Genomic DNA, 27195 nt, shown 5'->3' on the forward strand with positions numbered 1-27195 from the left:
TCTCTCGCCGCTCCCGCCCTCCCGCTCGCTCCTAACGCGGCGGGGGCCGCCACGTGACCCGGCCGGGGCAGCGCGGGAGGAGAGGAGGCAGGGAGGAGGGGAGGAGGATCCCGGTGTCCGGCGGGTGCCGGCGATGCGGTGGCGGCTGCTGTGGCTGTTCAGCGCCGCCGCCGGCTGCTGCTGCTGGGGCCCCGCCGCGGGCAAGACGCTGCAGGGCAGCTTCGCCAGCGCTGCCGCCCGCAGGGAGCCGTGGCGGCCCGTGGCGCGCTTCCAGTTCCACGGTGGGTGCCCGGGAGCGGGGGAGCGGCTGTGCCGTCCTGGGAAGGGTCCGGCTGTGAGGCACCATTGATGGACGGAGGGAACGCGGGGTGGGGAATGGAGTCAGCCCCGCAGTTCTCCGTCCTTCCATCGCACTCTCCTTCCCTCTTTTCCTGCTTCTCTCTCCTCCTCCGCCGGGACGTGCAGCAGATCCGATCCGCTGTCCGGGCGGGGCCGGCCTTGGGCGCAGGAGCTGGCGGCAGCCCCGCGCTGCGGGTCACGGGGGAGCAGCGCTGTGCCTCCCTTCGTGTCCCGCAGCCTGGTGTCCGGGCGAGCAGAGGCGTTCTCGCTGCGACACGCATCGCTCCTTCCCGCTTGGAACTCCACCAAATGGCAGCGGTGCCTAACGTCGCTCTGCCCCGTCGCTGTGTGGTCTTGGTGACCATCAGGATGTAAAATTCTCACCTGGTTATTTCCAATGGCTTTTCTTTCCCGTGTTACCAACTCCTTGTTAGTAATAGTTTCTGGCTATTAGTCAGTAATCACTTAGTGCTAATTTCTGACTGCTATCCTGCTGAAAGAGAGCCCTAGCAGCTGCCCACTGTGCTTGCTAGAGAAGTTTTACAGAAAGATGTGTGTAACCACGATCAGTGCCATGGCCAGCAAGGCTGTGCTGGTCAGCCTGCTCTTCCTATGTGCTCAGCATTTCAGTAGCTTAGGCTGTCTCCCATTGAGCTCCGTGGCAGAACAGTTCTGCAGAGTGCTTCAAAATCTAATGGCATGCAGGAAAACGTGACCTAAGCAAAACAGAGTTGGAGCGTGACCTTCCAGCACTGAATGAGAAATGATAGATAGGGTGGAGGTAGCTTATGAAGTGACTTGAAAGCAGTTAATTATCGCTGTCCTAGAAGTTAATTGTAGAAGTCCTCTAAAGAGATCTGAAGGAAAAAAGTGCACTGTTTAAATCTGAGAAAAGACTGTAAAAATTCAGTATGAGTGTAGGTGTTCATATGTAATTCTATAAATTGATGTTGCATATTTGCATAGAAATGCTCTTTCTGCATGGATGCCAACAACTATTTTGGGTCTCAGTGAAGCTTTCTTTAGAGGCTTCTCTTAATATTTCAAAATCTTAGCTAAACTGTAGTTCATATAATGTTTTACTGATTTTTCTTCTCCACTAAATTCTACCTATTAACTAGGCAGAATTTACCCTAGGTTAAATAAGTCTATGGTAATATATGAAAGAAATTTTGAAAACAACTTTGAGGATTGTGGAATTACTCAGGCAAGATAAATTTTGTAAAGTGACTAAAATATTTCTGTGTGTCAGGATGCAGCCTATAGAGTCAGGACAAGGGGGAATGATTTCAGACTGAAAGAAAGTAGGTTTAGATTAGATATTAGGAAAAAAATATTTACAGTGTGGGTAGAGGCACTGGAACAGGTTGCCTAGAGGTGTTGTGGAAGTTTTTAATGACAGGCTGGATAGGGCTTTGAGCAACCTGATCTATTGGAAAGTGTCCCTGTCCACAGCAGGGGGATGGAAACTAGGTGGTCTTTCAAGTCCCTTCCAGTCCGGGTCGTTCTGCCATTCTGTGGTTCTACAGGTAGACTGACACATTAGAGAACAGTTTTGAAGTTTGATTTTCTTTGCATCAATTTGACACCTGTCATCTATAATTAAGTGTTTTAACTCTCCATCCATAATGTGAAAGTCCATTCACATAAGTTCTCCTGGAGTGCGACTTAAGAGCTACCATATGATGCTTGTAGTCATGCCACAGAGATCATAAAATACTAGACTTTGAGCTAGTTATTGAGACTATTGAGGCACTGTCTAACTTGAAAACAATAAAATCTGGAGTGGAAGGGAGGAAGGGAAAAAACGTTATCTGAAAGTCATTTTTAAAATGGGGGAAGGAACGCTGTTTGTAGTAGAGAGAGTTAACAACAGTTGGGCTGTGGTGAAGGTTTGTTTAAGTACCATCATAGAGAATTGTGCATTCACTGGTTTCTTAATGAGAGACATAGAAATTGTTTTTGAAAGACCATAAATACTTCTATTAGGAAGTAGTGGTAAAAAATCAAGGATAATGTATTACAGCTACTTATAAAAAAAATTTGTGCCACACTATCTTTTTGTTTGTAACTGATCTCAAGACAGAAGGGTTGATTTATTTTTTTAAATATCAAGGTGACCATGCTGTTCTGTGTGTCAGAATCAAGAATATAGCAGTAGCTGTGGCAAAAGCAGCTAGACTTCACCTCTTTCAAGCACAGGAATGGCAGAAGCTGGAGAGCAGTGTCCAAGATCACAGCTGTGCAGAGAAGTTCTCCAAAGCTCAACTGACAAGTGAGTTACTGCTTTTTTTCTCCTTATGGAGTTACTGGTGTATTTAAAACTCTGTTATCTATGTGTTTAGAATATTCATTTCAGTGAACATGGGCTTTGCATCAACTAAGACTTTGGCCTTCTCCAATTAAAAATACTACAAGAAAATAAAATTTCTGTATTTGTATCACTTCATAAGACTTTGCTTGCAAGTTATGATTTAATATGCTGATGGACAATGAAATCCATGACAAACAATGGCTTAAGTGGAAACAGCTAAACTTAAAGATCAGTTCCAGTTCACACTTTCACATGTTCACAACTCAGAAAGGGTACATACTTGGCTAAAGTTTTCTTTTAGTCATTCAGTGCAGAGATATTTTTTAGCTCCACTTGGAGTAAATGTCTTTCTTTTTGGTGTTTTTTTAATTTCAGTTTTTCCGTCAAATGGATTACCCTGGGTATGTAAGAGAATGCACAAAGAATACCATTATACTAAGAAACTGAAGAGCTAAAGAATCAGAATGTTTGGGACAGTCAAATGTTTGACTTGTTTGAGTTGTGACTTGTGACTTTCATTGCAGTGGAATAAAAACAAATTAGAGGCAAAATGATGGAACTGGATGCAGTTGCCTCTAAACTTCTGAAGCAAATCCTTGTAAGGTGGGAGTGTGTAGCCCAAGTACAAAGTAAAAGGGTAATTTTGTACCTGTAAACTTTCTCTTGCACTACTCCATACTAAGTCTTTCTTCTGTGCAAAAATTAAGCTGCCTCATGCTGCCTTACTTTATAACTGACTTCTATTATAACTTAATGCTATTTTACTCTTTTATAACTTGATATTTGTCACTGAATCTCAAATTCAGCTGTTTTTAATGTTTGAGGTAAGAGTTATACCAGTATAGAATATATAGATTGTCTTTTTGTCTCTTGTTTACCAGGGAAGATTTCTCACTTGTCAGGAGGCTCCTGTTCTACAGTTCTCCAGAAATGGCATTTTTCAAAGCAGAGAAAACAAAAATAAAACTATATTTTCCTGATAGGATAAATCTGCCATGTGTTGATGTACAAAACATGTTAGAAAATTTATAATACAGTATCAAAGATGGGCTAATCAGGATAAAGCTTGAGTACCCATCTAAATGCGAAAGAACAGTAAAACACTGAAGCATTGAGTTATGTAACTAGAACACAGACTGAAATAATAATTTTTTCACCATTTGTTGATCATAATGGTACTTAAAACATACATATTCCTTTACAAAATTAAATTAGTATTAGAAGCTTCATTCGAATGTGTTTTAAGTGACTACAGCTTTTCTTTTAAATGCATTTCCTTTGTGCAGTCAGAATCCCAAGAGTAACAGATTGATCTCCTGTAACATTTGTCATAATGAAACCTTACACAAACGTCACTTCTAGGGATGTGGTTTCCTTTCACTTCATCAGAGCTGCACAGAAGTGCTGCTGGAATACCAGGCACTGACATTCCTGACTGTCCCAGCAGGGTACTCAGAGTCTTCTGCTCTGTCAGGAGTTGTAATGACCACAGGGCCAGTTGGGTCTCTTTGCTGATCTTGGGCAAAATTGGTTACTTTTCTACCTCTGAGTCTGCTTAGGGATTTGAGAGGAAACTGACTGAACACGCTCTGTGTGATCCTTACTCTTGGTGCAAAGAACACGGTGTCAGAGCTCAGCTGAGAGGGGACACGGGGAGTAAAGCCGCTCCTGTCAGCCGCAGTCTGCCTTTCGTTCGGAGTAAGCGCCGTATGAAGAAGTGGTTTGTGTGTTGTCCGAATCTGTACCTCGTGGCAGTTGCTGCAAGGACACATACAGTGCAATTCTTTCTGGATTTTGATCAGTTTATACCTTAAGAGAACAGAAAATAACTTGTAGTTGAAACACGTTTATTGGAATCGCATAAAAGTTTTTCACACGGGTAGGCTTCAAGTTAGAAATTTGCTCTGAATTTTGTCTACAAAATATTTAGTGAAAATGGGTTTGTGTGTTTGCAGCTCTTTTATTTAGAAAGGCCTTTCACAAAAAAACCCGTGTTTTGTGGGGGTTTTATGATTTTTTTCTTCATCCTTAGCCATTGTCATCTTTACCTATTAAGGTGAATTATTCTGTTATTGTTATTTCTCCTGCAGAGAAATGATTAAGCCAATTAGCACTCAAGTTCAGTAGTCGGTGTGACAATGCTTGCATTTCTTGCAATTTCAGCCAAACATAGAGAGCTGCGGGTTATTTGCATCAAGCGTTTGTTTTGAAAAGACTCTGCTTGGTTAACTGTTGTTTTTAGGCAAAAATAGTGGTAAGATAGCAAGCAGATGAAACATGAGTATCTTACATAGTTGTTTTTAAATGTAATCTGATTTGAAATACGCAGTTTGATTACAGATGGTCTCCACTCTTTTTGTGTCAATTGAAACTCAGTATGTTACGGTTTGGGGAAGTTCCTGTGAAATAGTACTGATTTGCACCTTTAAAGTATGCATTGTGCTGTTTACTGAGCTCACATGCAGCTGTTCCTGTTTGGGGCTCTAACTCTCTTTTGAAAACAGAGTCAAATAAATTTCACAAAGGTGTTTTTCATGCTGCAGAAGTACCTGGTGGGTAGTACAGAACAGCTAATCCTGTCAATACCGAACTAGAGGATGGAAATGTGCTAAGCAAAGGAGATAGTTTGCACTTTCTGGCTTCTGGAAGGGGGGAGCCCTCCCAGCAGAGCTGAAAGGTGGGATGCAGTGTCCTCAGCAACCCTAGCCCGCACCTACTTGATGCAAAAGCTGAAGTTGGATATCTGGTCTCTGGTATTATGGATGGCTTTAAAAACTCAGCCTGTTTTCTGCTGTGTATAGTTTATAACCTGTATATGATGCTGTGGATTCAAGTTTTATCTTCATGCAAAGATGTGTTTTCTAAAACCAAACTAATCAAGTATTTACTCCTGTTTTTGTTTTTGTTTTTTGTTTTGTTTTCTTCCAAAGTGACTGTGAACCACACAGAGCAAAATCTGACAGTGTCCCAGATTCCTTATCCAGAAACATGGTATGTGTTTTATGTAGACAAGTTTACCTGCGAAGAGAATTATTCTGAATCCGAGGATATTCAGTTTGAAATGGTCTTACTAAACCCAGATGCAGAAGGGAATCCATTAGATCACTTTAGCGCAGGGGAATCTGGTAAGATTTTCTTTCTTAAAATTAGATTTGTAAGTTAAGGCTCTGATTACTCAAATCAGTACTTACTGTGCTTAGAAGAGTAATGGGGAATGGATAGCAGAGCCTCTTATATTTCATGTTCTGTTTTTGTACGAAGAGTAAACTTGAGTTTATTTTCTATCATCACAGAAAAATCCTTTCGTTTCCCTTGACTGACTTTGCAAAATTTGCCTAACTAGAAGTGCAGATTCACAAGGAAAGTCAGTGTTGCTGTCGTTGCTGATAGGTATTTTGAACGTGTTGAAATTGTAGTCTTCCACTTAAATGTGAACTTAACACCTGATTTTAACTAATTAGTGAAATCCCTTAGCTGTGTGAACCTTGGTTCTGTGCAACAAGAGTACATGCACGATGAAACATTTTGCCAGTACAATTTCAGTTCAGTGTCTGGATCTTTGTAAGTGTCTTAGTCAAAGGCTGTAGATAAGGTTTGTCAGGCCTGAATTTGTTATCATTAATAAATGTATTTTTTTTCAATTTTTAAACATCTGAAGAAAAACTCAAGACAGCAATAAAGAAATGCCTACATAAAATTGTGTGCTTTGGACAATCCGGCCCGATGTATTCTTGGTTGCAGTGCGTAGCATCACTGCTCTGGGAGGTCTGATCAGCGTGTCACTGCCCTGGGTCTGTAGTGAGGGAAGGGCTCTGTAGGTTTAATCTGCCCTCCTGCAGAGAGTGAACCTGAGCACACCAAGGATGAGCCTAAGTGCTGTGCTCCGAATCAAGTGCGCTGCCGTCGCTCGTGGTCTCGAGAGAACGTAGAGGGAACGAAGACAGCTCAGTTTTTGAAAGGAGGAAAGTATTCACTGGAATACACAGCAGTATCTGCAAGAAAGTAGCACATTAATAATCTGGATTTCAAGGCTCATAATCAGGCTTAACCTCTCAAGTTCTACAAACTTGCCGGTTTTTATTTGGTGAACTTGGTCTTCAGAACTGAATTCTAGGTTAATTTACTTACTCTCAAAGAGGAGTAGTAGCTAAAGGAGTAATTGCTAATCAAGGAGCATAATATGGCCCACTAAAGCTACGTAGAGGCCGACCCCTTACAGAGGCATCTCGGCTCCATATTAATTTTGTAGGAAGACAGAGCACTTGGAAGCAGGACTCTGAACAGCTTATGTGCTGGATAAGGAGGTGTGTAAATGTGCTGGATGTATGCATTTAGATCTGACAAGTAGGAAGCAAGGTGAACTGTACATGCCATGTCTCTCAGAGTCGCAGAGGAACACCTCTGTTGATTCAGAATTAAAACCTCCATTGTTGCCATGAATCCTGTAACTACATGCACATGGTCTCCTTTCAAAGAGCTGAGGAGCATTTCATCTCTCTCTCATTCTCCCTATTTTTAAATTTAATTTTTAATGCATTTCTGGGAAATAATATTTGCCATTTTTCCATAGAAACTTAGAATGAGAGGGTATCAGAGAGAAGATCCAGCTTCATTTCTTGCTTATTTCATACAGCCAGCTAAAAATTACATAGTTGCAGAAAGTTTTAGTTAGGTCTTCCTTCACCTGAGTTGCTTTAGGCTGTGGCCTTGCACAGGACACCTCAAAAATTAAGTGAATAATAAGGAAAGCATGGAAAAGAACTTGAGGCTGCCACCTTGTGATTAAGATGTTTGCCTTCAGAGATGAGGGGGCCTGACTTCTGATCTCTGGTAGGCAATCTTATTTTAGGGGTAGGGGTCTTCTACATAAGACATGGTGTCAGTGGAATCTAGGATTTCTAAAGGCAGCTGAAAAGGTAGTATTTTGAAGAGCTTTGAAGTAAGATATTTCAAATAATGTTTTACTTTGTCTGTCCTTGAAAGTCAGGAAACTTAGAGGAGACAGGTTGAAAATTGTATTTTTTATAGTTGGTTTTCAGTGCAGCTTTCTCCTGACCCCTTTTGGTCTCAAACCAATAATCCACACTCTGTCTGTGGTTGGAAGGAGCGTTCTATCATAAATGCCTAGTGTTTGTTAATAGCTAGTTGATTTTCTTAAAGAGTTTTCCAAGGATTCTCATCATGGTGAGAAATAACTTCTACCTACAGAGTCATTGCCAACTTCAGTGAGTATTTTTTGAAGCAGAAAGAAAGATTTGGTCTAAATCACATACTTTTGTCATTGACAAATCATGCTTATGTATTGCTGTACAAGAGAAGCAGAATGGAATTTTTAAGACTCTTTATTACCTTATGCTCTTTTTCTCCCATTTTCCTGTGTGTATGTTCAAAATGCTTAATTTCAGTCACAGAAGCTATAATGCTAGCTACTATTCAGAACTCATCCAGTTCTAATGTTTTTGAGCACAGATACTGAAATGTGTATACCTGTTTTTCCCAGTCTCTGTGTGGAGCTGGCTGGAAGCTTTCACCAGAGTTATTTTGCTGCTGAGGAAAAAGGTTTCTTTTAGAATCTGATTCCATGGGCACCACTAAATTTCAAGGAAGGATGGAGAAAGAAAACAAGTTTTCTGTGAGAAGTGTTTGTTTACCCATTTTTGCTTATATCTCACTGGCTTTGAACCCCTTGGGAGCTCCTGACTGGTTGAAAAGCATCCAGACAATAGAAGAGATTTCCAGGATCCAGGTCTTAAGGGGGGAGCATTTTACCACTGCCAGAGTGAAAATTAGAGGACATCTGTTTATAAATAATCTAAAACAAATTTGGGGAGTTGTTTTGGTTTTTTGTTGTTTTTTGGGGGTTGGTTTTTTTTTTTAAAGACAAGTGCAAAACAATGCATGCTAAGAATTAATTACTGGGTTTTGTGCTACTTTTCTTTATCTATAAGTTTTTGGACTTGGACCAGCTGTGCTTCTTGAGCTGCTTTATGCGGAGGAAGGGCGACATCCAGTGGTTAAAAAGACGAAATAGAAGTCTGTTTGGGGTTTCTCTGACCTCGGATTGTGCCTTTACAGAATGAAACAAACACACAAAAAGAGCTAAAAATGAGTCCTTTAATAAATATATTTCTGACTGATCAAATGAGCTACAACTGTTTAGTGTGTATCAAGAAATTGTGTGTCACTTTAGTCTGGTAATTGCTGCAAACCTCTCTGCTCAGAAAAGATATTGTTGATTAAAAACACTTTGCCAGATCAAATAATCTGTTCTCTGATAAAATTCACCAGTTTTCTTGGATAAAATTGACCAGGATTTAGACATTTTATGTGTAGTGCCACTTTTGGATAGCAGTTGCTAAGTGTTTACTGATGATTTGACAATTGTATTTAAAAAAAACTGCCTTTTTTTTTTCCCCCCCCTTTTTAGTTATTTGCTGCTAGTAGCAATGTTTCTTTGTAAAACTAAGCTGTGTTTCTTTCTTTCTTTCTTTTTTCCCCACAGGATTACATGAATTCTTTTTCCTGCTTGTCCTGGCATACTTCATAACTGCTTGCATATATGCACAATCCCTGTGGCAAACAATCAGGAAGCGTGGACCTATGCATGGTGTATTAAAGTTGTTGACAATTGCATTACTGTTGCAGGCTGGTTCAGCTTTTGCCAACTACATGCATTTCTCAAGGTACCTTTGCTCCTTTTCTGCTTTCAGTCTTGAAGAACAGTATGTAGTAAAGATCAGTACATGATTTGCCTGGGAGGGATTGGTGGCAAAATATAGGGCTGACTTTTGAACTGCATCGTTGCCTAAATGTACTTGTGAGAGAGAACACCCATTTAAGACTCACCTGCTTAAAAATACAATAATTGTATTCTGGTTTCAGTTATTCTAGAGATGGGATAGGAGCTCCTTTTATGGGAAGTCTGGCAGAATGTGAGTATGCCTGTCTCCTGTTTCTTACATATTCCTACCCATGAATCTATATAATACATTAGCAAATGCTGTTGCCGGACAGTACTATGATCTTGGATCACTTAACTGAATTTTTTAATATAAAGTACTAAAAATTGCTTCTCCAGAAAAAAATTGGTTTACACGTTTACAATAATTATATTTGAAGTTATACGTGTGTGATATTGTTTATGATTTTTCAAAGGATTTCTTTGTGTCAAGATTCCTTGCTACAAACACTTTTAAGACGTGACTATCACCTGGGCAGGTCTTTCAATACATCAAAGAGTTTTGTGGAATTAGATCTAGAAAGCCAAGCTTTTTAGGAAACTTCATCGTATTGTATAGTATTTGTCAGTTCACTAACAAAATTAACAATTATTAAATAGAAAAGTATTTTACAGCACAAATTTTATTATTTGCAGGATGCAAACAATGTTTCTGTAAAGGTTTGATGCTAATAAAGCATTTTTCTGCACTCTGTATAGATATTCCAAGTTCTCACTGGAACTAAATTCCTGTAGCATACCTTTCCAAAATGCACTAACTTAATCTTGTTCCACTCTCCATTGTTGTTGGGTAGTTTGGGGGTTTTTTTTCCTGCAGTTCACATCAGAAGATCTGGGGGTTCATTCCAATAGTGTCGGGGAGTAACAGCCTATACAGAGAAATATTTCCCTTTGTAGAGTTCATTTAGAAGGCTGCAGTTGGAATAATCAGCCTCTTGATGGCACCTGGCACCAACAATAATTGCCTCTTTCTTGTTTTAACCATTTGTGCTGGCAGCTTCTTGCAGCCACTCCAGCAAGTGTTGTTAAACATTCCTTCTCATCTCATGAAATGAAATAAAATGGACAATATGGCGGTAGTCATAACTCCACCTCAGTGTTAGCTATCCAGCCAGAACTTCAGAGAGAATAGCTTCGTGTTAGATTTGGTTTTGGGTATGTGTATCTTAATAAAAGCCCACTTTTATTAAGATAAGCAAAGATTATAATGAATATTATTTTTGAATACAAAACTTTTTTCCTTTCTAACTGTCTTTGAAGTTGGTAAATAGTAAAAGAGCAGAACTAATGGAAATGTGGAAAGCTTCAGTGGATTACAGTGAAACAATTACACTTCTGAGGAATGGCTGATGGCAAGTAGTATAATTTGAAGGGGAAAGATGGTACCATTTTTCCTATATCGCAAAAGAAATCTGAGTTAAAAATAAATGTTAAAATTTCTATTCATTTCAGTGCGGCCAGAATATCTTTCTAAAAACCTGTTCAGATACTATCTCAAGTAATTATTCTTTTCCTAGTATGATTTAGTCTTTACCATGTATAAAGAGCGTATCCTCAGTCTAATTAACCACCTAGCCTAATCACGTAAATCACACAAATAACGCTGGCACTCAGAAGCATTGCAAATGGTGTCCTTTTAACTTTTGGTAAGAATAAAATGGGAAAAGTCGAAGACTTACTATGTCCGTTGAATAGTCAAAAAACATGAATTGTGATGAAATCAGACAATTATGGTATCAGCTCAGTGACGTGACTTTACACTGACCCTGAATATTGTGGGATTATTGTAATCTTTAAAGTTTTTCTCACCCTTGCTCCTTTCTAGCAAAGTGTATGGTATGTCAAAGATTAAAGCTGGTTGTGGAGTTTTGTCTTACACGAATTTATGTGAGAATCCACCTGAATTGTTACCACACTGAAGCAGAGCAGTACCTGTATCCCTGATATGACTGAGAGGTGATGTCTGGCTATACCTTAGAGGGCAGGTTATCTTAAGGAATGACAGAAAAGAAAATGCTCCCTGGAACACACAGATTGTTCAGTCATTTTTCTAGTTCGGATTTTGACACTGGTTTAACATGCCTTTGGTTCATGTAACAATTCTTCTAGTGAGTATTGTCTCTCGATAAGGTAGCATTGGAGAATAATTCCATGATATTTTTTTTTGCCCAAAATCAGTACTGGTTGATTTTATTAAAGGATGATCAAGTTTGTATTTACTAAAAGCTCTTGACAGATCTTAAACAGCAAAGGTGTCTTAATACTTTAAGAAGCATTTAAGCATGTAAACTCTGAGAAAACCAAGCATATCCCAGGATTTGCATTTTGAAGTCTGCTTTATACCCTTGTTTTGTTAGTATTGCTGAGTGTCAGGGAAATATTATAGCTGATCTTCTTTTCATACACTTCCCTTGTATTCATATTAATTTATGTACAGTGGAACATTTTCTGTGCCAGTATTTTTAGTAAATGTGGTGTTTATCTTTTTTAATACAATCCAGTTGTATAAAAGTAGAGCTTTGTTTTTTGGTGACAGAAAAATTCTTCTTGTACTTGATAGTGTAAATGAAAAGTACAAACAAGGAACAAATTTAATTGAACTAAAATATAATGAAGCGAAAAAGAAAGTATTACTGTGTGTAGTGCCCAATCTCTAGTTTCTAAACCAAATTTACAATTTGCATAGTGTAGGAATCAATTTTTCTTTTACATCTCTGCTGCGCCAGTACAATGAGTCAGATCCCAATGCCAACTTTAAAATTGTTCATTAAGTCAAGAACTTAGTCTAAAGCTAACAATCACCCAGAGAGAAATCTTCAGGTTTTTCTACTGTCAGTAGTGCTGCAGCAAGGCTACAAATAAAGGCTTTAATGTATGCTAGCTTAAAGTTTTCTTTATTCTGATGCATCTTCAAACACAAGTTTGAGACACTGATTAAGAATGTAACTTTATGGAGTATGTGTTAATTGTTCCCAAACAGAGGTAAAAATGGACATAGCAAAATGAGGCAAAGGTACTTTGCATTTAATAAAATGAAATACAGACAAGTTGTTGATCTAAATGAAATTTGTGTCAGGGTTATTCATTATATTTTCCCCTTTAATATCTCAGAGTGAAATTTGTCCTAAATATTTGTGCTTTCTTCTGGAAGCTACTACATCCTCAAGACAAAGTGCAATTAATTCTAAGTACAATGTAACTATCTGATTTTTGAACAAAAGTTCTTCAGAGCAAAGAAGGGAATTCATTTCATCATGTTGCATATTTGCACTATGATTAACATACATATGATTTTAGTTCTTTAGCATTTTTAAGTCTATTTATGCAGAGGGACTCCTGAGCCCAGACTATACTCTGACACAAGAGTGGGATTTGGAAAGAGGTGACACTGTGCCCATGTTCTTGCAGAACTGCAGCACAACTATAGGAAAGCTGATAGTGATCTGTTTGGTCACTGAAAACTCCACAAAATAGCCACATGTTGTGGCAAAGCAATCTCATCTAATCTAACTCATCAAAATTAAAAGGTGATACAGAGCCATAAGCATCCATCCTTTGTTTGTAGGTGTATAGAACATATCTCTTTGATATAGGGAAAAAAACTTTATTTTTGTTGTAGTTGTATTTAATTTTTCTTTTGTTTTCAATAGGGTGTGACATAGTCTCACAAATACAAATGCTGTATTTATTGTTGAGTCTGTGTATGGGTTGGACAATAGGCAGAATGAAGAAATCTCATGGCAGACCTCTTCAGTGGGATTCCAGTCCAGCATCTACCAGCATTGCTGTAGTAGTTGTTGTTACACAGGTTTGTATTTCATATTCATTCTTACATTGAAGTATACAACTGCTATTAAGTATGACAGAACTGTGAACCAAATAATTTCAATATTTTAATTTTATGAGGTAGGGAGTATCAAGACTGGAAAAAAGCCCACAGCATAATGTGCACCCAGTATGTCTAATAGGTAACACCACCTTCTCTTTACTTTAACAATTTAAGATGTAGCTCCACAGTATGTTTTTGTCTAGCAGTAAAACCACTTAAGAAGTTCCCACAGTTTTCCAAACTCCTGATTGTGCCAATTGTTTGTAGCATTATACTGTGAACCAGATTAGTGGAACAACCTAGACCAAAAAAAAAAAAGTAAAAAAAAAATTTTTGCACAGTCATTTTATTGATCTGGTTTGTAATGGGGTCCTATAAATAGTAGTAATCAGTACAACCGAGGCATTGTGAACTGCATTATGCAGGTTGACAACCAGCAGCATGGGAGGAAAGACAAGAAAAGCTGCTGTGACAAAGTCTTTGTCATGGAAAAAAGGAAATCAGTGCCCTCCTTTCGGAAGCACTCAAACAGAATGTCTAATGGTCCTTTCAATCAATATAAGGAAGGGAATTCTTGAAAGGTTCATGTGCAGGATTGGTCTTGCAAATATACAAATGGTCTGACACATAATTTCATTCAAATATTTTCCATTAGTATAAATTAGAAAGTTAAGTAAACCAGTAACTTAAAAGTAAATTGTAATGGAAATCATTCAACCCTGGTGGTGCCTTTTGTAAACAAATTTTTTAAAATCACATCATAAAGACAAGAGAATCTGAAAACCATTGAGAAAGAGAAGATCAGGGAGAAACTGGAGACAGTAATGAGGAAGAGATTATACTGAAGATTTTTGTGCCATTTGGGTAGTATCTGTAATTAGTGCTGCTTCTAAGCTAAATAAGTGGACTTCTGGAACATTAAGAATAGCTGGGAGCTGGCATTTCTTGCTAATTAAGAATATAAACCAAAGGCTGTTAAGGTCAATGGGACTGTTGAAATTTAAAGATGGGTGTCAAAGTAAGGTGGAATGAACCTATCCAGCACCAGAAATTTTACATGCTGGTAGTAGAGAGGACTTCTAAAGTATTTAATTTCATTCATGCCTCTGCACTTGTGCATATGTATGAGTGTGTTAGTACTCTGCTGCTTGAGACTGGAAAGTTTTTCATTGTTGTTTTCCTTTTACTATACATAGAAAAGACACTCAGTATAATCAGCTTGATCTTATTTTGGTCATTACTTATGGTAAAAGTGGGGCAGGAATCATACGTATGAGCTGCTTCCACCAAGATGGGGCCATTGCACATCTTTTGGCTCTTGGAGCAGCGCTGGAGCATTAGCACAAAGTTGCCGATCTTACTTTTCACCAGTAAGCCACAGCTCTACCACATCTTCTCCTGGTATCTGGTCAGCAGGAGTCTCATAGGAACACAATATGGATATTGGAATATGTCATTGCCTAAGTGGTTTTGCACCCCCGAGTCAGCATCTACTGTCTCCAGCAAAATTTCTTTCACACCAAGAGTATCCTTCTGGAGACGATATTTTCCATCTCATAGTTCAGTACATACGAAATACACCTTCTGCCAGATTTGTTCTCCTTATTACAGAGTGCAGCTGTTGGGCTCAGGGGAACAGGATCACCTCTATCAAAGGTGGTGAGTTCAAGAGTTCATCTCTGGATTAGTCAGTTGTTCACTGGTCTCTTAAGGTTGACATGGGTGTTTGAAGTGCTGTAAACAATCAATGGGCCCTTTTAATGGCTGAAAACGTAGAATGACCTTCTTCCTGTTCTGATCTTTCCCAGAGATTCTTATGGGAGAACCAGCTACCTCCTATGCCAGAGCTTAGTCAGACTTTATGTGGATAATCAGAGATGTTCTGAGGACTTGCTGTGGAGGCTGCTGGAAACTATGTGCATTAACCTAATGCAGCAGATAGAGATTGCGCCGTGTTAGTTTTATTGACGTTATCCCATACCTGTGCTCATCTCATCTTCAGGGAAGTCAAGAAAGTGGACAGCCAGGGAAAACATGTTATTCTTCAATATCAATGCAGTTTTGACTGGCAGGCTATCTGAGCGTGTTTGCCTACTGCTAGTTCAAATTACACAGCAAGTTTTCTGGGGTTCTTCTCCTCTTTGTACTGATGCTATGGATTTTTTGGTTTTGTTCTTTCAGAAGCACTAGCAATTTCCTGGGCTATGTTTTTGGGTTGCCTTCAGTGTCGGGTTGACACAGCCTCATAGTCAGCAAATGTCTTGTGGTCTTTGCAGCTGCAGAGGTAACATCTCAAAGGAGGGACAAGTCTGCCATTTAGCATCTCCCTTTGCCTTAACTTGTTCTTTATTTCAGCCACAGAACAAAAGATTCCCAGACTGCTGTGCATTCATTAAAAATTTTGCTTTCTGCTGCTGAGGCACAAACCTTGTACAGGACTTTATTGATGGCAGGCCATTCCCATCACATAGACTTGAGCAATTTCAGCTTTCAGGGCTGGCCAGACTGGAGGCAGTGAATCTGGAAAGCGAGCTGACTGCTCTGAACCTGATCCAAATGGTATAGAATCTTACTGTCTTAGACATCACTGCACACAGGGGTTCTTAGGTGTGCTCAGAATGAGCTCTACCCCTGACCTTAGATGTAAATCGCTTTTTGCTGTACTGGCATTGTGTGACATCAGATAACCGAGTACTAGATATGGTTAGAAACAGCTAGTTTGCCTTCCTGCTGCTTCTAATTTCCCTTTTGCTTCCCCCTTCCCCTTGCCTCTCGGGGGTGATCTGTCCCATGAGAACCTCTCTTTGCTGGAGATTGATACGTTATCTTGGCTTGTCATAAAGTCAGTGTTGGCATCGTGAGAGGAAGGAGGAGTTTTGCTGTAATTGTGTCTGGTTCTTCTTCATATGGATGTGGAGGTTCAGCTTGTATATCTGGAACATCAGGAAGATATCTGTGGCCGTCATTCCTCTAGTATTTGAAGAGGAAGGCCAGTACTGGACAGTGGCTGATCCACTGTGAGCCAGGATAGGTACAGGTAAAGTCAGGCATTTTGAACAGTGTATTATGTAAACAAGGAGATGGTCATTCTGTTTCATCTTATGAAGAAGCAGTTGTGACTTTAATGTTGGACATGGCATAGTGTGAGTCAGCTCTTTAGCTTCCTCTCTCATCCAGTTCGTCTACAGCTTAAGTGCAGTTGTTCTGGATAACAATTTGAATTGTCCCCCCAGATTTCTTCTCAGAGCTCAAACATAGTTTTGCTCACTGCCAACAAAAGATGTCTCTGATGTCTACTTCAGCAGGTTGATGTCTGGTGTTTTAAAGTTTGTTCCTGATGTTGCAGCTAAGTGAGCTGATACCTGCCTTTCTGTGGTCAAGGTCTCTTGTTAGGGTTCCTTGACCTTGATTTCTCAAACTTTTTTTTTTTTTTTTTTTAAATTTCACAACTAAATAGATTTTAACTTCAGTGTCATTCTTGTCCATGAAAGTTCTTCTTCATTGAGAACAGACTGTCTAATCCATTTTTACCTAGAAACACTCAATAGCACAGATTTCTCTTTTATGGGATCCTGCTTTTCCCAGGTGAGTGAGAGTAGCCCCAGCTCATAGTGAAGGAAATGAGACATTTCCTTTGTCCAAGTTTACACTGTGTTGCACTGACAGTTCCATCTCTGCCTCTAACTCCTCTGCCTTCTGCTTATTTTGGAATAATCTAATGAAGCTGAAGGAAACTGGACTTCTGTGATCTCACATTCCTGTCACCATACACAGCCTTTGATCAACTGATGTTGTGTTGTTTACACTCTTTAAAGGGCTGATCCAGAACACACTCTGCTGTCAGACACTATTATCCTCTGTGGATTTGGGCTTTGTTCTCATGATTCCTTTACTCCAGCTCTTTGTCATCTTCCCATGAAAGTGGCTTCATTTTTTGCTGCTACTCTTGGCGTAGACTAAGGAAAATTTAAGCCTTCATGAGCTCTGGTTTTTAAGGTAAGGTAGATCCCAGTGATATTTTCTTTTTAGAGCAGTATCACAGTGCTGTGTCCCTCAGCCCATAGAGCTTCCCCCCAGACTGCTTGAGTCAGGAAGATTCTATACATAGATTCACGGGGTCTTGTACTTTCTCAAGCAGAATATGTACAGTCTGGGAAGTAAAATATTTTAGCTGTTCCCAAATGTAAATATCAAAAGGGAAAATGCTCACAAGACTGCAGTGATTCTGTAACTGGTAGAACCCTTGTTTGTTGTCTGAGCATGTTCTAACTGGACTGAAATAATTTCTGTGATAGGAATTCATCAATTTCATGCCAAAACTAGTGCTGTAGACACCACGTTACCAAACACTGTGCTGTATCTCAGGGATTTGGGAGCAGTTTAGTCTTTCTTCAGTCTTACTCTGATAGAATTCTCAGTCAAGTAACTTGATAATTGGAAGATGTTTGCTTGAAATTACTCTTTTTCTGAGCCTTATGGTGAGAACATTTGAGCCTGTTGCTCAGATTGTGTGCTAGTAATCAGTTGATGTTGAAGATGAGCTTATGTTACATCTCTCCCTCCCCCATCATTCCATCCAGGTGGTTGAGGAGTGACTGAAGTGACAGCAGGTGTGAAATGACAGGGCTGTGTCCCCCATAGGTAAGGGAGGGGGAGAGCAGGAGACTGCTCTGAGGATATTCAAAGCAAAAATTATTCTAATACTCAACTGATGAGAATCAAGGCCACCCACCTTTGGAAGGCACAAGTGAATGACACATTTTTTGAAAAGTTAATATTAGTAACCTTTTTGTCTTTATGTAGTGAGAAAGCCTTTGAATGTGTTCAGAAAGGAATCTGACTAATTTATATTTCTAAATTGAGCCACACAATGTCTGCTTCTGAAGGCCTTCAGAGCTACTACGCTCATAAATCAAATTTGCCTACCTTTCTTCAGAAAACCTGCTTTATTAGGCACCTGAAGCCTCAGTGCAAGTTAGATATGTGCAGTAGGTGGACTGGATTCCAGTGTGTATTCAAGTTCTAAAATGCCATTCAGCTGCTACATGATGCTCTGAGAGTCTAAACTTTGTGCATTCTAATTTATAATGTTAGCATTCCCAAGGTGTTCTTCAGCAAGACACATTTTTTAATGCAACTGTTTGGCGCCTGCCTTCTTCACAAGATTCAGAAACTGGGTGCTTGTTAAGTCTGTTTTTCCTTAGAGAATATCAGTGTTGTTTCTCACAGTGCTCCCAGAAAAATGAATTCTACAGCAGATGGACACAAGGCTGGGAGTTAAGGAGGGGTTTCTATCTTTTATGTAGTTATCTGTTGGCTAGAGTGCTCGGCCAGATGTTGGAAGCTGTGACATTTGGAACCTGTGATACTCCCTTCCCTAGACCCCAGGAGGTTTCTGAGCCAGGTGCTTGCAGAGTCAGGCTCACTCACAGTTTCTGACCTAGCTGATGTTGAATTCTTTTCTCCACAATGGCACAGCTTCAATGGAAGGGGTGGAGAGTGGCCCACCCAAGAACACCCTATAGCCTGGCAGTTGCAGCACTCTCCAAGGAGGTGGGAGATGTGAATTGGATATCCTTTAGGCAAAGAAGGGAATTGTGGGAGATCCGAGTTCAACCTGGGTGAATGCTTGAGCCTTGAGGCTATTGTATAAAAGGGGCAGCAGCACCACCCTCTTACTTCCCCATCTTTGAAAAGAAAAGTGAATCCTGTTAGGATTTTGAAAGAAAAGGCGTAGTCACCTGCCTTTGAAACAAGCTTTACAGGTTGTGGATCACAAGTGAAAGGAGGCACCTCCCTATAACTCCGTGAAATCATTTCAGTGGTCTTACTACAGAGTAGGACGAGTGTGCAGGTGATTATTTCAGATTTTTTTTCTAAGATGCTACATTCCCTCTATCCAAATCAGAGGAAACTTTAGCTTATCAAGCTTTCTAAAAGTTACAGAATCCAAGAAGTGAGACTCCTAACAGCTGCAATTGGAGTAATTTGTCAAGGCAAAAAGCATTTCAGACTAGGGTTTATTGGTTTTTTTTTGCTTAGCATGGCAAGTAGATTACCAGATAACTTAATCTGTGTTGGGAAGGTTAGTTGAGAGTTCATGTAACCTGGTTTACTCCAAGTGCACTTTGCTGTTGTTCTTTTTCAGAGCTTTTTGTTAATTTGGGAGCAGTTTGAAGACACAAATCACCACAGCTTCCATTCGCACCATGGCTTGGCGAGCGGGCTGCTCGTTGGCCTCAGAGTCTGCCTAGCTCTGTCCCTGGCTGCTGGGCTGTACCAGATTATCACAGTGGAGAGAAGCACGCTGAAAAGGGAGTTCTACATCACCTTTGCCAAAGTATGGGTTACATCCAGCAAACTGATCCCTTCTTCTGTAAATATAATTGTGGCATGAAGTTGACTGAAGCACTAAACTCTTTCCCTCCATAAGAAAGTTAAAGTGTCTGATTTGATTACACTGCAGCCTGTCATCATATTCTGAGTAGGCATTTTAATTTGACAAGAAGTATAGAGCTTTTTAAAACAGAAATCCCACCTTTCATTGTGTGGTTTTCATTATGTTGATTGAAAATTAAACAATGGGTTCATAAAATAGACAGAAATGTAAATGTAACTGTCATCTCTTTCTTCTAAGCTGGCAAGTAGTCATTTTACAACTTATACTCATCTTTTTTAGGCCTGCATTCTCTGGTTTCTGTGCCACCCATGTCTTGCAACCATTGCTGTAATATTCAGAGAATATCAAAGAGAAAAGGTATGTACAGGCAAGATAAAAGAGATGAAATTTGAATAGTAGTTGTTCTTCATGTTTAATGTTTGTTAGCAAACTCATGCTCTTAGGCTGTTAATCCTATGACCCCAAAGCAACTTGAAAAGTCTTAGTCACACAGCTCTCATTGATGCTAATGTGAGTCATATTTTACAAAGACATACAGGGCTCGAATCATCTAAGGGTAATCATTTCTAGGTTAAGGGAGGGAGAGGGGGAGATTGTTAAGTCAAAGGAAAATGTGGAGGGGGTGTTTTGTTTTATTGTTTGGTTGTTTGCTTTTAATTAAAAACACCTTGGGGATTCTTTTAACAAAGGGAGTAGAAAGATAAATCAGTGGAAATTTTTTTTGTTGTTTGCTTTTTAGTCTTCATCCTTTAAGAGCTTTATGTGGCTAAATAGGTCAGGGAACCTGTAGCTGAACTGTATTCCTTAGATCAAGAAGTCTGTCCAAATATGTTGTTTGGTTTGTAACTCTAAACAGTTACAAACAAAGGTGGACTCACTGAGTTTCTCAGTTGCTTAAACATATTGGGAACTGGAGAACTCCGTGTGTGGAGCCTGCCATGTTCAGATGAAGTGCACCACTGTTCTCAGGTGATTGACTGCCTCATTCCAGCATAGGGTTTGTTTCTTTTCTTTATGCTTATAACCATCTGTGCATTTGTATGCAAATATATTCAGAAAATGAGCTTTTTATTTGTGTAGAGGATATGTAAGGGAAAGAAAAAGGTTTTATTAAATATAAATAATAAATTAAATACTGTGTTTGATTAACCAAAAAAAAAAAAAAAAGGGAAATCTAGGCAGAAAAAAGTGATTCCTCTAGAGTTAGTAATGAAGAGACTTTTTGTTTTGCTTGATGAAAACATCCTCAGGGCAGGAGGACAGTCTCTAGAGGAAGGATCAGTAAAGTAGTATTTTTGCAATACTTTGAGATTTTGGGCTTACTAAAGGAAGACTACAATTGCTCTGCTCTTGCATTTGAGCAACTTTAACCATTATGTGCAGCCACAGTTCCTTCACTATGATAATTCAGCTGTGTTTGCTTCTTCAAATGCACCTCAATACAACAAAATGTACGATCAGTAAATACCATATTTATTTAAGAAAAGCATGTATTTTAAAGGACTGCCTGTACATAAACCGAAGTCTTCTGCTTTCTCAGAAACAAGTTACACCTTTAGGCATTCAATAAATACAGCCTTACAAAGCTTTTACAGATGAAGAGACTTGAACTGAAAGAGATCTGGCTAAGTGAGAGTGATAAATCACTATCCTCAGCTCCATGATTGTGCTAGTGCAAAGTGTTTCCAAGCTGCTTTTTTTTTTTTTTTTTTCTCCCACTCTGTTTGTTGTAAGAATAGACTATCTAAATATCACCTCTGCTTGTGAAACTGCATGGGTGGTGAATTGCAAGTCTGAAATTCCCCAGAACAGAGACTGCCAGAAGGGTTATGTGACTTGCCCAGGGCTATCTACTGATTTAAAAACACCCAGGTGTGAGAGTCTGATTCCTGGACTTAAAATGCATGTTCAAATCTTTTGTAACTGCAGCAGTATTAAAAGGTTTAAAGTTAAACCTCAAGCACTCATGCTGATAGAAATTTATTGTGTCTTGTTTAGTGAGAGGGGTTTTTTCACTTACTATTTCTTTTTCTCTCTTTTCTTCTCTAGATTATTACCATAGGTGTTATCCTCTGTCAGTGCATCTCCATGGTTATCCTCTACAGACTTTTTCTATCCCATAGTCTATATTGGGAAGTATCTTCACTGTCATCAGTGACATTGCCACTAACAGTATCCTCTGGACATAAAAATCGACATCACTTCTGAGATGTTTAGGAAGAATACATGATGTAATAAATGTGCAATAATGACTTGAATACACAGGTATTTTTGTCACAAGTGTATGGTACATTGGTTTCACTGGAAAACTGAGTGATAGTATCAAAGCACTTCACAGATCTTTGGTCTGACAAGATTACTAGATTCATGTGTTAAAAGCATTGTGGAGTGTAAAAATCCATAATTTGAAGCGGTTTATAGATATTGTTTAACAAGTGGTGCTGAGCTGTATCACAGAAGAGTACAATGAATCTTTTCTCTCCCGTTCACGGACACCAAAAATTCCCTTACTTTGTGTCAATAGTAGGTTTGAAGGTCTTATAGAATGCAGTTCTTAAAACATCTACATGCACAAACAGGTTTAAAATAGGCCAGTTGTGAAATTGGTGTGATGCATAATGATGAGTACAAGAGGTTTTTTTATTTTCGTGCTTTAGAGAAATTGTATTTTATGTATCAGTGTAAAAGATGGGGAAAGAAAGGAGGGAGAATCATCTAGAAAACATGTCAAATGTTCACAACTGACTGCAAGAAACTTTCCTTTATCATGGGTGTAAAAGAAAAGCCCTTTTTACATCTAATGTTCATACTGGTTAAAATTCTAATGGGAATGTAAATGGGGTTTATATCTTCCTTAAAAAAAAAAAAAAAGTAAATGTAACTAAAAATTTCATCCAGTAATCAAGGTCTAAACAGTTTTTGAGACTTAGAATACATAGCAACATAAAGGTAATTAAAACAGCAGCCTTGCATCTTTTAAAGGAGGAAAAAAAAGAAAAAGAAAATGGAATGGGTGATGTGGTACTAGAATTTTAATCCTGATATAATTCATTTCTGTTACATTGAGGATTCAATCATAATTAAGCCATATACACAGATTAAATTAACAGAAGCATTTCAAATAAATGTTGGTTTCAGTCATCAACTACCCATGAATTCCTGCCCAAGGATACTTAATCAGGATTAAATTTTCTATGAATAATTGAAAAACAAAATACTCACTGGATTTGTTATAATCCATGTTGGCACTGGGTTCTAAGTAGTTGCCATCTTCCATCCATTGTAATAAAGCCATTCTACTTTGTGATGCCCTAGCATTCAGAAAGCCAGTGTAAATATATACTTTATTGAAGTGCCTATTTATAGAGTATGATTAAATCATGCTGACACTTTTTTCTTTCATAATAAGAACATACCTATTGCTGTTGTGAGTGAATTTTTTTCTTTTTGGATTTGGCTTAGTTTAGACTTCATACATGTGTGTTTCTTCACAAAATGGATTTTATTTTCTAGTAAATCAGTGTTTGCTTCTTCATAACACTGTGTATTTGATGATGTCTCTGTGAAAATGTGAAGACACTGCTTCTAGCTTTAAAACAGCCCTAATTTTTCCATTTATCTTTGCCTCAGTTGTGAGCATAGTTGAAACATAAGTCTGTTCCATTTTAGTTTAGAGGCAAAACTAGATATTTGCCTTTGACTAAGGCAAAATGGCAACATGACAAAGCTGCTCATTAAATCATCTCCTTTCTTATTGTTTGTAATTCAGATCAAGAATGGCAGGTTGAGGCTGGAAAAGATGAGATATTATGATTTCACACAATCTTCGGAATGATTAAAAGATTAATTATTACATTCCTCTGATAACCACACAAAAATATTATTGGTTAAAACTTCAGTCTTTATTTCCCTGCTTATCTCTGTACTTTTCATCTTCTCAAGAAAAAAGCATCCTGTTTTTGATAAGTCTCCAATAATGTAGTAAAAGAGTTCTATCTGTCCTCATGTATAAGGCTTCAAATTCACACATAAAATAGAATTTTCTGGTAGACACAAGTACTACTTTACAGTTTATGATCTGTCATGACAAAAGTTTTAATCTATGCAAGAAAACCTCTATGTGACTTTCAGAAGAGGCACTCCAATTGTTTTATTCTCCAGAAGTACTGTCTTACTTCCTGTAGTTTTCTGACTTGACTTGGTCAGTATTTTGATACCATTTACCTTATTATCAGTTCATAAATATATCCCACAACAAATCATGGTTTGTTAGTGTAAGCACAAAACGTAAGGTGTTTTACATCTTTCCCACAGTGCCCCCTAAGTCAACGGGGAACATTAGTTTCTTAGTTTGGCATTGGATCCAGTTACTTGAAAATAAATTTTAATGTTGCTATTAAGGTAAGTGTAGCAATGAATTACCACTTTCTCATGGTAAGTGGTACAAAAGCTCTCTTAGCAGGTGCCCAGGTCTTAGCAGATGACCAGTGCTCACCAGTTTGGTGTTACTGAATAATTAATATACAGTGTAGCAGTGCATCACTACGACTGCAGTAATATTCAGTTAATTTGGTGCAAGATATCTTGGGGAGGGGGGAAGCCTTCAAGTATGACTAATGGACGAGGCTTCATATTTAACCTGTACTCTGTGTTGAAACTTACTGCCTCTGATCATGCCTGAGGAGTGGTTCAAGTATGTAAAAGTCTCTCTCTTCTTTCTAAGTTACATCTCCTGGGAGAACAGCTGGTAAGACCTTGCTTTTTCCATGCTTATCAACACTTGTTACCCATTCTATTAATTTGATTTCATAACTTCATCTTGAAAAAATAGCTTCCAGATGACTTCCCGTTGTCTTCAATCCATGCATCCCAACTTGAAAACTATAATCCTAAATTGTCCTTTCTGTCTCTCACACACACACCACACACACACAAAAATTAGCTTTCTGTCACGAACTGGGGCTTTTGTGTACATCAGCAGAACACGTGCTGTGCCCTACTTGGGGTCTGCATTAGGTGACTGCAGTGGACAGAGGCACATCTCACCTGAGAGCCTCTGTGTGTTATATGGTTCTGTTTTAGATAAAGTTGGGAGTACCATGTCTGCTCATTCTATGGCCTGTGTGTTTCAGTGCTTGCACGACAGGAGTGTGTATTGACAAGACTGCAAACTGCAGTTGGTTGTGCTCTGGAGAAATCCACTTCTCTGTGTGAGAGGGCATCACCTGCCAGTTTGCATCAGCTATGATTTGCTGGTTGGGAGGGAGGATCTCAGTGCGGTAGACAAAAGGGTGAGATCACCAACTCGATCTACAGGACCCCCCGCAAGCTCTCAGGAGGGAACATCCTGCATTGCTCCTGACCAGCGATGTGAAGGCTGGAGCAGCTCATTGCAAGTCTCCTCAGCTATTCACTCCCCTTCCATGTAGACTGTGTTTATTGTATATTTATTTAAAGTGCTTCAGGTGGGAAAATGAATATTTACAATTAAATATATGTAAATGGAAGTGGAAAGACTTGATTGGAAAAATACCAAGTTTCTAATACATATTACAATACGAAGACCTCCCACACAAGATAAACCTTTATAGCCAGATCTAAATGAATATTTCTTTCTGGTTCCTGTGCCAGTGGAAAGCCATGGAAGTATCAAAATCTTTTTGTTTGCATCTTGATCCTCTACAGAACTGGAAGAATACTTTCTTTGATTTGGCTTTAGTTTATTCTGTGCAACGTTCTGCCTCTAATTGAAAGAATAAATGTTTATGGGGCTGGCCAGCGCTGATGTTAGGCTGTACCTTTTAACTCTTTGTGTGACTACCCAGTGTAAAAAACAGCAGCTTCTCCTTGAGAGTGTCATACATTAAAAGAGAAATGATTAAGCTGGTTTTCAAAGGATCCTTTTCTAACCGCACTGATCCAACCAGGCTGTGGTTACCCAGTGAACACTAAGTTCCGATTCTAGTTTTCCTTAAACCATTCTTTTCTGCAAATCTATTCCTGCCTTACAAATTCTCTCTCCCACTGTGCTCTCTCTCTGCCCTCCCCTCTCCCCCTCTCTCATACATATGATTTTGAGTGTAATGGATGTCATTTCTCTATCTCTCCATCTGTTCCCACGATCAACACTCGCAGTCCAGCCCCTGCTTTGCATGTAGTATGTGTGTATTCTCTTTATCCCCGGCCTGTTTTGATTTCGCGCTTTTCCTGTCTCTCATTTGCCCTCTGTGCCATCTTTCTAGTCTCCATAGCCATCAGAGACCTGAGGGTGTGGTTTGTCACTGCAGCTAATTTGGGCTGTTAGCTGTCAAAAATAGTGTCCCTGTTCCCCTGGCTACACGTTGTTCTCACTTCCCTTGCACTGACAATGGCTGTCACCTTGCAGTTTGAGTGAGGAGTCAAGGAGTTAAACTGGTAAAAAAATCAGCCTTTAGTAGCAGCCAATTTAGTTCTCAGTGGGGTTAGCTCACCGAACCAGGTTTATCAAACTTCGTTCAGTGCTGGTGGCACTGCTGGGGATGGGGCAGGAAAGGCACCTTGAAGAGAAGCCAGAACGTCTTTAGAAGGCTGGCTGTGAGGCTGGTCAGTCTTTTACAAGCTGTCAGCCTTCTAATTCCTCCATCTCTCTCTTCTCTAGGTCTTCTGCTGCATTTTGCATGCTGAGGTTTGGACTGTCCCTGCCCTCAACCGCTGTCTTACAACAGGAGTGTGTCATTAGGGGCAGGGGGTTCCAGCAAAGGGAAAACTATTCAGCTGTTTTAAAGTATTTTAAGTTGAATTAAAGTTGCATCTTCGCAGTCTTAAAAAGGAGCTGGGAGGCGTCACGAGCAGCCCCCAGTTTAAGGAAGTATTTTTGACGAGAAAAACCATGAAAACAGACACGACTGTTTTTCAACAGATGGTAACACTTGGTAGAAGGCAACCAAGGATGTCACATGGCTTTTCACAAGGTCTGCCTGTGGGTAAGGAGAGACTTAATCCGAACATCTGCAACCCAAAGAGCAGAGGTTTCCAGCAGCGGGTACTCTGGAAGGCTGCCTTTATCTCTCGGCGGGTTAGTCTGCTGAGATGCGTGACTTTGGGAGGCTCTGGTGGGATGGTGAGGATCTGTCTCACCCTGTGGTCAGATGCTCCTGAGTTTATCCAGCCTGGTGAGTGAGTTTGGCTTCTAACACTCCTGCAACAACCCCCTCCAAAAAATTAATGAATGGAATCTGAAAACAAGGTATCTCAGGAATCTCTCATTCTTTAATACAGTAGCCACAGCTGAAAGAGTGTATCTGCACCTTGTTAGTGTATTTTTTTTTTTCTCGGTTTCTCACCCTTCCAGCTTCTTTTAAAACAATGGCATTATTTTCAAATCAAATTTTATAAAATGAACATTGGAGTTGTTAAGAAGAGATCAAAATTTACATAAGACTTCTGTGTAACCTATTACCTATGAAAATTTACTTCAGGCTGAAACATGTTTTCCGAAGTTTACAGCATACAAAACAACTGGGGGTTTAAAATTTCTTTACTTATGATTACCTTAAACTGTGTTTTCTAAAAGGGAAGGGGAAAAAAAAAAATAC

General features: G+C 39.3%; 1 protein-coding gene across 5 annotated transcripts; it reads left to right on the plus strand.

The window, feature by feature from the left end:
- The first annotated feature begins 80 nt into the window (after nt 1–80).
- GPR180 (G protein-coupled receptor 180) lies at nt 81–27195 on the plus strand. 5 transcript variants are annotated; one of them, XR_005699593.2, is made up of 10 exons: nt 83–281; nt 2456–2614; nt 5584–5778; nt 9156–9336; nt 9536–9585; nt 13043–13200; nt 19370–19561; nt 19901–19978; nt 21671–24368; nt 26259–27195. XR_005699593.2 is itself a non-coding variant. In XM_040056484.2 (10 exons), exons 2-10 carry the CDS (start codon nt 2544–2546, stop codon nt 21827–21829), a joined length of 1110 nt encoding a protein of 369 aa, XP_039912418.1. In that variant the 5' UTR covers nt 177–281; nt 2456–2543; the 3' UTR covers nt 21830–25508. The 5 variants fall into 5 exon arrangements, 3 of the variants coding, with proteins under 3 accessions (XP_039912417.1, XP_039912416.1, XP_039912418.1); XR_005699594.2 differs by having other exon boundaries at nt 21671–21886; nt 26259–26378; XM_040056484.2 differs by lacking the exon at nt 26259–27195 and adding an exon at nt 3029–3054 and having other exon boundaries at nt 177–281; nt 21671–25508.

The sequence above is a fragment of the Hirundo rustica genome, chromosome 2, assembly GCF_015227805.2.
Source record: "Hirundo rustica isolate bHirRus1 chromosome 2, bHirRus1.pri.v3, whole genome shotgun sequence".
In the NCBI taxonomy this organism is placed as follows: Eukaryota; Metazoa; Chordata; class Aves; order Passeriformes; family Hirundinidae; genus Hirundo; species Hirundo rustica.

Excerpts from the sequence above, each read along its gene's own strand:
- GPR180 (XM_040056482.2), top strand. The coding sequence starts at position 134 with ATGCGGTGGCGGCTGCTGTGGCTGTTCAGCGCCGCCGCCGGCTGCTGC. Across the intron at positions 282-2,455 it reads GGCGCGCTTCCAGTTCCACG|GTGACCATGCTGTTCTGTGT; the intron begins GTGGGTGCCCGG and ends TTAAATATCAAG. Across the intron at positions 13,201-19,369 it reads TAGTAGTTGTTGTTACACAG|AGCTTTTTGTTAATTTGGGA; the intron begins GTTTGTATTTCA and ends GTTCTTTTTCAG.